The sequence below is a fragment of the Hylobates moloch genome, unplaced genomic scaffold, assembly GCF_009828535.3.
Source record: "Hylobates moloch isolate HMO894 unplaced genomic scaffold, HMol_V3 SCAFFOLD_9, whole genome shotgun sequence".
Classification (NCBI taxonomy): domain Eukaryota; kingdom Metazoa; phylum Chordata; class Mammalia; order Primates; family Hylobatidae; genus Hylobates; species Hylobates moloch.
The window spans coordinates 53,401,064-53,411,448 of NW_026652284.1; the positions used below are offsets into that span (position 1 = coordinate 53,401,064).

General features: G+C 37.3%; 1 protein-coding gene across 1 annotated transcript in view; it reads left to right on the forward strand.

Annotated features, from left to right (window-relative positions):
• TERF1 (telomeric repeat binding factor 1) overlaps positions 1-8,346 on the forward strand; it is a 42,868-nt gene extending 34,522 nt beyond the window's left edge. Inside the window, exons 11-13 of the mRNA XM_032759841.2 lie at positions 3,000-3,041; positions 3,894-3,904; positions 7,077-8,346. Of these exons, the coding sequence (XP_032615732.1) occupies positions 3,000-3,041; positions 3,894-3,904; positions 7,077-7,253 (230 nt within the window). The 3' untranslated portion in view covers positions 7,254-8,346. The remainder of the gene's footprint in view (positions 1-2,999; positions 3,042-3,893; positions 3,905-7,076) is intronic.
• Positions 8,347-10,385: the final 2,039 nt, after the last annotated feature.

A 10,385-nucleotide genomic window follows, 5' to 3' on the forward strand; every position in this document is an offset into this window, starting at 1 on the left:
GGGCGCCTGTAGTCCCAGCTACTCGGAGAGGCTGAGGCAGGAGAATGGCGTGAACCCGGGAGGCGGAGCTTGCAGTGAGCCGAGACTGCGCCACTGCACTCCAGCCTGGGCGACAGAGCACGACTCCGTCTCAAAAAAAAAAAAAAAATTTACCCTTTGCCATCTTTTATTTTGCCGTCTTAGATTAGGTGACTAATCAGCCTATTCAAAATGAAATACTTCACCCACATTTAAAAAGTCTTAAGTTGGGTGTTGGTACTAACATCTATTTGAAATTATTGTGATACTATCATAAAATCTGTTTATTAGATGTAAGGTGGGACTTAACTCCACATTATAAGCTTTGATGTTTAAATTTTCCTAACAGGGATCCAGTTTAAATAAGATTTTTCTTTACTTAAAAACAAAGAAAAGATAGTGTTTGATCACAAAATTTTATTAAGGTGGGTCAATTTAGGGCTTGATTCATTTGCATCCCCTTTCAGTGACTATAGTCTTGTGCCATCTGCCCGGTGTCCAAAACCATTATTTTATGTATTTTTTGATTGTCTAGTTGTTCACAGCAGATGGATAAACCTGGTCTTTGTTTTTGTGTTGTGTGTGTGTGTGTGTGTGTGTGTGTGTGTGTGTTTTCCCCTTTTTTTGTAGAGATGGTGTCTCACAATGTTGCCCAGGCTGGTCTTGAATTCCTTGGCTCAAGTGATCCTCCTGCCTTGGGCTCCAAAAGCGCTGGGACTGTAGGCATGAGCTACTGCACCCAGTCAGGCCCTTGTTTTCTTCTGTGGCTGGAACCGTTTTCTTACTCGAAAGTGCTTTTTTTTTTGACAAGCTAATTGCAAATAGTTCATACTGAGGTGTTGCAGATAGTGTCAAGTTGCACGCTACTTGGAATATCTTCTGTAATTCAAGTTTATGTTACCCTTCATTTCTTCCCCAGTGAACATAGCAAGCAACTTCTACTTTTGATTTGCTTCCTACACATATGACTTGCCTTTGTGATTCCCTTTTTTAGCCTTGCCATCTCTGGCCTTTAGTAGGTTGAGGGGAGCTCCTGCTGTTGCTGACCAGAGATTTAGGGGGTGTACCTCAGGGTATTTTCATTAGAAAAGCACATGCCACACGCTTTCTGAGATCTGTAGACAGAGTTGCTTTTTCATAACCTAAGTTGCACTGATTATTTATACCCTTTCCACCTACATTATGGTTCAGGTTGTAAATGTCTCTTACTTTTTTCAGAGTTTGGGATTTTATTTCTTGTTGCTTTTGGGTGAATTCCCAAAGGAGAAGAGGGAAATGCTAATCTTATGCTACCATATGCGACCACAGTCATGCATACGTTTTGTGCTGGATGTTTTTTGCAGTTTGAATATGATGTACATGTATATAGTTTGTTTATTTATCCTGCTTGGTATTTTCTGAGCTTCCTGAATCTGTAGTTTGGTGTCTGTCTTTAGTTTTGGAAAATGCTCAGCCATTATTACTTCAAATCTTTCTTTTGTTCCTTTCCTTCTTCTTCTGGTGTTCCCATTATGATTCCAAATGTTACACCTTTTAAGATTGTCCCACTGTTCTTAGTTATTCCTTTATCTTTTTTCTTTCTTTTTTCTGTTTACTTTTCAGTTTGAGAACTTTATTAATATACCTTCAAATGTACTGATTCTTTCTTCAGCTGTGTTTAATCTATTTGTGAGACCATCAGAGGCATTGTTCATTTCTGTTACCATGTTGTTGATTTCTGGCACTTCCCTTTGGTTCTTTCTTAGAGTTTTCATCTCTCCATTTACATTTACCCATCTGTTCTTGCATGTTGTCCACTTTTTCCATTAAATCCTTTGACATATTGATCATAATCATTTTAAATTCCAAGTCTGACAATTTCAAAATCTGTGCCATATCTGAGTGTGGTCCTGGTGCTTGCTTTGTCTCTTCAGACTGTGTTTTTTGCTTTTTAGCATGTTTATAATATTTTGCTGATAGCTAGACATATCAGGTAAAAGGAAATGAGATAAATGATCCTTTAATGTGAGGTCTTAATGTTTATCTGGCTAGGAGTTATCGTTTGCTGTAGCTGTAGGTGTCAAAGGCTAAAATTTCCTTTAGTGTCCTGTTTTTGTCTCTTGTTGTCTCTGGGTTTCCCTAGAGACTACTTTTTAATAAGAATCTGAGGGACCTCTTTCAACTATAATGCCCAGGATCCTGACTAATGTGTTGGTAAGGTAAGGGGAGGTGAAGCGTTCAGGAGTCCTGTGCATAGGTCTCCTTCTTTTAGTAAGCCTGTGTCCTAGGCTGTGACCTTCATAAGTGCTTCTCAGCCCACCACCCCTTGGGTGAGACATGAAGGCGCGAGAGAGATGGAGTTGAGTATTTCCACAAGTAAGTTAGGTTCTTGTAAAACCTCAGTTGGTTAGGTTCTGGCAAAATTAGTTTCTCTTGAGGAAAGGATTTTGTTAAGGAGACCAGAACGCTTTCCTCATGTATTTTGAAATGGGGAGTATTTCTAAGTGGGGAGTATTTCAAAATGGCTACTTTTTCCCTCCACCTGTCAGAAGCAGGAAGGAATTTTTGTGTGATCTTTACCCTGAGACCTGGGGATGGCTCCTGGAGATAAAACTCACAAAAGCTGGCCGGGCGCGGTGGCTCACGCTTGTAATCCCAGCACTTTGGGAGGCCGAGGCGGGTGGATCACGAGGTCAGGAGATCGAGACCATGGTGAAACCCCGTCTCTACTAAAAATACAAAAAAATTAGCCGGGCATAGTGGCGGGCGCCTGTAGTCCCAGCTACTCGGGAGGCTGAGGCAGGAGAATGGCGTGAACCTGGGAGGCGGAGCTTGCAGTGAGCCGAGATGGCGCCACTGCACTCCAGCCTGGGCGACAGAGCGAGACTCCGTCTCAAAAAAAAAAAAAAAAAAAAAAACTCACAAAAGTTTATGAGTCCCTCTGAAACTGGGGCCCTTGGAGTTTTTAACTCTCAAGCCTATCCACACTGAGCCTCCATCAGTTCCTCAGTCACAGTTAATTGCTCCTACCAGTATTGGCTCCAGCTGTGAGCTTCTGCTCCTGGCCTTTCTGTCCCCAGTAATTCTTGTGATTCTCTCAATCTGCCTCTCTCTCTCTTTAGTTTTCAGGGCAGCAGTTTGCCCTGTGACATTTGTTCTTTGATGTATCTAAGAAGAGTTACTGATTTTCAGTTTGTTCAACAGCTTTTTTCTTCTGGGGACTGGAGTGATGATTTCCAAGCTCTTCACATGTTAGTCTGGAAACCAGAAGTCTCCACCTTACACATATAACTGATCTTTCCCTGTAGTTCTTCCAGCAGCCATTCCAAATGAGGTGTTATTTACAGATATATATGAAGAAAACAGTTGTTCTCTTCTATTCATAACAAAATGTAGGATATCAACCACATAATCAGTGATAATATCTATCACCATTTCCTGTGCCAAAAAAGAATTCTGTGGATATCGCAAGGGCCTGGTTTTATTTTTTAGCTTTCCGTTCTTGGCCTTATGTTAAAATACTTGTTTTAGAAGATAAGTGACAGACTTAATTTTATTTTGTATTGAGGTTTTTTTTAAAAAAAAAAAAAAAAAAAAAAACAGCAATAGCCCATGTCTACTTGGACAGTTTTCTTTTGCTGCATTGGTCTATTAAAGATATTTCTTCCTTCCTTATCAGAATTAAAGAGCCCTCCTTTTATAAACTTATTCCATTAAAGAAGAAAAGTAAATGCCTTTCAAACTATTTTCCATGAACAGTATGTAATGAGAAATACTGTAGCAGTATTTTCTTTTACTATTCGTAGTATCATTTTAAGGCATTAAAAAGCATTATTTGTTCTTTAGAATGGATATACAGTTCAGATCTGAGTTATGTAATCTCTAGCCTTGGGAAGGAAAAAGATTGGTGTGTTTTAATTTGTTACGTGCTCTTTGTATCTTTTCAGGCTATTGGCATGGCTGGGGTTGTTACGATTTTATATTTGATTTTTTGAGAAAATAAAAGACAAATAATAAAACAAAGGAAATGGGTTGTATGGGTTTATTGTCCAGAAATACATCATCTTAAACTCTTCCCTTAATTATTACTATCAGTGGAATCTGGTACAATCAGTTAAATGTATAAAATGAGGAAATGGAAAGTTTTAAGCACAGTAGTAGACTTTATGAAATTGTACTGCCCTTATGTTTTCTTTCCGATCTGACACAGGTCAGTTGTGTCACTCATTAAACTCTAGCTATAGAAAGTAGAAGTTGGTACCAATGACTACTAGGCCACTTGAACCTCTAAACTTAAACATTACAGCTTTCCTTACTTGCCAGACAATAGCTTATTCTGTACGATGTTTTCAAAACTCTTTCAGTCACAGGTAAAATTAAGCAAAGACTGAAAACATTTAGATCAAGCAGTACAATCAAGGCATAATCAACCATGAAGTAACACTGTATCAAGCTAAAGTTACTCTTTCAATAGAAGAAAAAAATAAAATACTTAATGCTAAACACTGTTAGTTTTCAGTTAATCTATACTGACAACATTACTACTTTCCTCTAGGTTAGGGGTGAGCAAAATTTTTCTATAAAGAGCAAGATTTATAATATATTACTAATGTATTTTATGTATATTTCACATACATAGTTTCTGTTACATATTTTAAATATATTTTTAAATGACTTAAATTTTAATATGGTTCTTAGCTCCAGGGCTGTAGAAAACCAGCGTTGGGCTGGGTTTTGGCAGTGGCTTGCTGACGCCTGCTATAGATGATACATTGGAAAATACTGCTTAAACATATTGCACCCAGGACCCCAAATAGGATTCAGAGAACATTGGTCATTTCTTGAAAGAAAGGGGCTTTTGTATTGTATCAAACGTCGTCTGTGTACCTTATTAAAAATACTACAGCTCAGATAAGAACAAGCAAACAATGCTGTATATGTGTATGAGATTTGTCTAAACCACAAACTACTTTTTAAAGCTGAATAATGTATATGACAAGTTTTTGAAAGAACAGAAATTTTTATCTTGGAGACCATGTAGTTGATAGGCTCTTTAAAGAGAGTTTATGTGGCCCCCAAATTTGTATATAAAATTTTAGATACCTATACTTTTCTGTAGAGTATGTCTGTAAGATTTATATAACCCCAAAGATTAATAACCCACTGTTGAAGTGCTTTTAATCAGTCACTCCACACATGAAAAATTTATTAATGCATCTCTTGGTTTTTGTCAGTTAATGACAAGCAGTGTGGTAAGGTTTTGTAGGAGTGAAGGCTGAGTCAGGCAGTAATGGATGGTCATAGGAGGCTGTCAGCCTTTGTCTAGCGATTGAATAGCCATGTACTTGTAAGCAGCACAGTTGCCGATAGGTGTGCCGCAGACAAACAAAAGCAAAAGCACGTTCAGAAGAGACCAGGTTGGTATCTTGGATTTAAGTCACAAAGCAGAGGAATAGCAAGAACAGGGGATCAGGTTTAAGGTAGCTCAAACAAACTTCTCTATGGGTTTGGTTACGGTCACTGACAACTTTTTGGTACTGAGTCATACATAAGATGGTTCTCATGTCATGTTTGTATTCTTCAGGCCACCTTGAATTCTTTCTAATATTGCATCAGACAATTGAACTGGATTTTTTTTCTTCGATTATAGTAAAGCACACATGATATAAAATTTACCATTTGCCATTTTAACTAATTTTAAATATACAGATTGGCAGCATTAAATATATTCATATTGTGCTACCATCACTACCATCTATCAATAGCACTCTTCCTCTTACAAAACAAAACTTGAAACCGTACTCATTAAACACTAACTCCATTTCCATCCCCCCAACCCCCTTGCCACCATCATTCTACTTTCTGTTTATGAGTTGAACTATTCTAGGCACCTCATATCAGAAGTAGCATAGTATTTGTCTTTTTCTGTGTAACCTAATGTCTTTAAGGTTTATGCATGTTCTAGAATGCATCAGAACTTCCTTTTTAAGGCTGAATTATATAAATATAATATATAATATAATTTTGTTTATCCATTTATCAGTTGATGGACAGTTGGGTTGCTTCCACATTTTAACTATTGTGAATAATGCTGCTATGAACATGGATGTACAAATAACCTCTTCAGGTCCCTGCTCTCGACTCTTTTAGATATGTACCCAGAAGTGGAATTGCTGGATCATATGGTAGTCCTTTTTAAAAATTTTTTGGGTAACTGTCATACTGTTTTCCATAGTGGTGCTGTAATTTTACATTCCCACCACCAGTGCACACAGGTTCCAATTTATCCATATCTTCAACAACACTTATTTTGTGTTTTTTTGATAGCAGCCATCTGAATGAGTGTGGGTTGATGAACCGGGTTTTTAAAGAAAATGTGAAGTGCTTGGAGAATTTCTTGTAGTCTAGACACAGTAAATAATCATGCACATGGTCAAATTGCTCTTTCAGCATGCCAACAGAAGGAATAATCAGTTGGTTGCCTGTAGCAAATGCCAGGTATCAGTAATTTTTCTGTGTATAGTATTAAATTTGATTTTTAAAAATGTTTAGGAATTTTCTCCTGGCATAAAATTAAATGTTTTTAATTAGTTTATGTTAGTTGTGTTTTTGAAAGTCTATTTTAGACAAGATTTGAGTTTTATATGAGTGTGTAATACTTCCCCTAACATAGGCAGAACAGGGTTTTCACTGAGTTCATTAGTGACTACTAAACATTCACAAAGCCTATTTGGAGATTTGGAGGATAATAAATACAACTATTAACAATTGTAGAAGAGCATTTTAAGAGACAGTATGGGCTTAAAGTCAGACAAATTCAGTTGACATGTAGCACTGCCGCTTTCTAGCTATCTGATTTTGGGCAGCTGAGCTTACATAAAATGAGCAGTAATAATAATGATCCCTAAAAATGTTATGATAAATGTAAAATCTTTTAAAAATCTAAGAAATGTTTAGGGAAATCTTCCATCTTTAAGAAACTAAGCATTATTTTGATTTTTTAAAACTGGCATTTATAGTAGGTATTTTCTTTTTGAATAATTGTTTCTGTAAATAACTGTTTTAATTTTTATCAAAAGGCATGGCTTTGGGAAGAAGACAAGAATTTGAGATCTGGCGTGAGGAAATATGGAGAGGGAAACTGGTCTAAAATACTGTTGCATTATAAATTCAACAACCGGACAAGTGTCATGTTAAAAGACAGATGGAGGACCATGAAGAAACTAAAACTGATTTGCTCAGACAGCGAAGACTGATTGTGTTTGTAAAAGCTTGATGAAAGGACAGTTAAGTATTTTGATCACTGCATTTTGTTTGAAACTTGTGTCATTGATGTAATTTAAAACTTTTGTTTAAAGCATTACAGTATTTTTCTGTGACCATCAATTAATATGAGGGTTTGTGCTATAAGAGTTAAAGCATATGCTATCATTGTATTCTTTAAGAACCTTATTTTGATAAAATGTAAATTTGTTGAACCCTGCCACATTTAGTATCCCCACCCCCAAATCCTGTTCCAATGAAAAAATTAAAACCTGATATGAAAAAAAAAAAAAATTTCAGTTAACCTATTTTGCGTCCGTAGGCTGACCTCAACCCTGTAACATAACCCATTAAAATGAATTTTCTTTTGTTTTTAAGACAGTTTCTCTCTGTTGCCCAGGCTGGAGTGCAGTGGCGCTATTTCAGCTCACTGCAACCTCTGCCTCCCGGGTTCAAGCGATTCTCCTGCCTCAGCCTCCTGAGTAGCTGGGATTACAGGCAAACACACCACCACGCCCAGCTAATTTTTGTATTTTTATTAGAGGCGGGGTTTCACCATGCTGGTCAGGATGGTCTCGAACTCCTGACTTCATGATCCACCCACCTCGGCCTCCCAAAGTGCTGAGATTACAGACGTGAGCCACTGCGTCCTGCCTAAAATGAATTTTCTAGATGATTGAATAACAGTAGTCCTTTGATAAGGAGATAATGACTTGATTTATGGCCTTAATATACTACTTAATTACTTAAGATGTTTATTAATAGAATGATAAATGTACAGAGTAACCTATAAGCATGACATACTTTTGCTTTCAGTAGTTTCATGTAAAGAAAAAAACTTGAAAATAGTAATACCTGAGGACCTATGGGAATAATAGACACTGGGGAGGTAGGGTGGGGAGCGGGAGCAAGAGCTGAAAAACTACTTACTGGGGACTCTGCTCACTACCTGGGTGACAGGATCATCCATACCCCAAACCTCAACATCACACAGTATACCCAGCTAACAAACCTGCCCATGTGTTGTTCCCTGAGTCTAAAATAAAAATCAAAATAATTTTTTTAAAAAAGAAAAAGACAATAGTATTACCCTTAGCAAGAATAATTTGTGTCTCATTAGAAACAATTTGATTTTTGTTCCAATGGTTTTGAATAGATCTTTATAACCTGATGCCATAAATACAAGATTCTCTGATACCTTCATTTAATATATCAATATTGGGCCTAAAACAGTATTCTGTAAAGCTTAAATTGGTATTAACTATGATCATCTTGATGTCTATGATAGATAATAAACAAGGTCATACATACCTTACTAAACAATTTTGGTTTTTCACCAACATTTTATTCTTTAAAAGATTTAGACTAACAGCATTATTTAGCATTTCGAGTCGTGTGCTTTATTTAGCAAGTGAGTAAAAATATTGGAATATTGAAGTATTTGCATAAAAAATCAAATGGTGGTGTTTTGTAATCTCTATTGTATTTCCTATTAAGGTTTCATATATTACTTTCCCATTGTTCCTGAATTTGTTATCCTACATATAAACAGAAACATGGATGAGTACCATATGCTTCCTGACTCCTTTATCTTGTTACACCACAAGATACTGCACTATTTATTGGAGATATTTTGATGATTAGTGCCAAGGCTGGCATCATGAGTCAAAATAGACTTGTTAAGTCAACCTCATTCCAAACACCTACTATAAATCATCAAATCTAAATTGCCATTAATTGTAAGATGCCCTGTTATTTCACACACAACTAGAAAAGAAAAATCGGTATCAATTATAGTATGGTGCTTTCTTATTTTGAATTTTACTTATTAGAAGAGCTATTTTAGATTTATTTAAACATAAGATTTTTATCACATAACTTGTGGATACAAAAAAAGAGAAATTATAAGCAAAATAAGTTGGGTAATATATTCCTAAAACCTCATCTTCTCTAGTCTGAGTATTTTTTTGAATCTTTTTTTTGTTTTGTTTTGTTTTGTTTTGAGACAGGGTCTCACTTCATTGTCCAGCCTGGAGTGCAGTGGCACAATCACAGCTCACTGCAGCCTCTACTTCCTGGGCTCAGGTGATTCTCCTACCTCGGCCTCACAAGTAGCTGGGACTACAGGCATGTGCTGCCATGCTTGGCTAATTTTTGTATTTTGTTGTAGAAATAGGGCTTCTCCATGTTGCCCAGGTTGGTCACAAACTCCTGGGCTCAAGAGATCCGTCCACCTCAACCTCCCAAGGTGCTGGGATCACAGGCATGAGCCACTGAGCCCTGGCCCCTGAATTCTTTTTAGTCAGAATTTTTGTTGAGATAATGTAAATTCACATGCCATTGTAAGACATAATATAGAGATCTCTTGTACACTTGGCCCTGTTTCCCCAAATACTAATATTTTGTAAAGCTATAGTGTATCACCACCAGGATATTGATATTGATACAATCCATTCAACTTATTTCCCCAGTTTAGTATTCTGTGTATTTAGATCTAAACAGTATTATCACCTGTGTTCATACATCCACCACCATGAGGATCCTTCACATTGCTCTTTTGTAAGCACACATACCTCTCTTTCCCCAAATCCTGACAGCCACTAACATATCCTCTATTTATAAAAGTTAATCATTTTAAAATCTTATATAGTGACATCACCAAAAATAGCAAAATAGGGAGCTCCAAAGATCTGTCCCTCCACTGAAGCAACCATTGCTAGCAAAAACTTAAGATCAACTTTTTGGATCTCTACTATCTAATAAAAACAACAACCAGAGTAATGCTTAATGAAGAGGCTATTTAACTTTGGTAAAAGAGTTTTTGTGGTTTCGCTTACGTACCTACCATGCCCCGTCTCCCAGCCAGGCAACAGCTGAGAGGACAGTGGCCTGTGCTCTTGGTGCATCTTGGTGCCAGAACGGGCAATACAGATCTTGCTCTCACAGAAATGTGGGTGTGCTTTGACCTGCCTGGCAGTTCCTGAAGGTTCAGCTCAGAGGTTTGCCTTTGTTTTGCCCCCTCCACACTAGAACAGCCTCACAGTGCTTATCAGAAGCATTACCTGCAGCCATCTGGGGCTGGGGATGGCAAATGGGGCAAGCAGCAAACAGACCAAAAAGCTTGG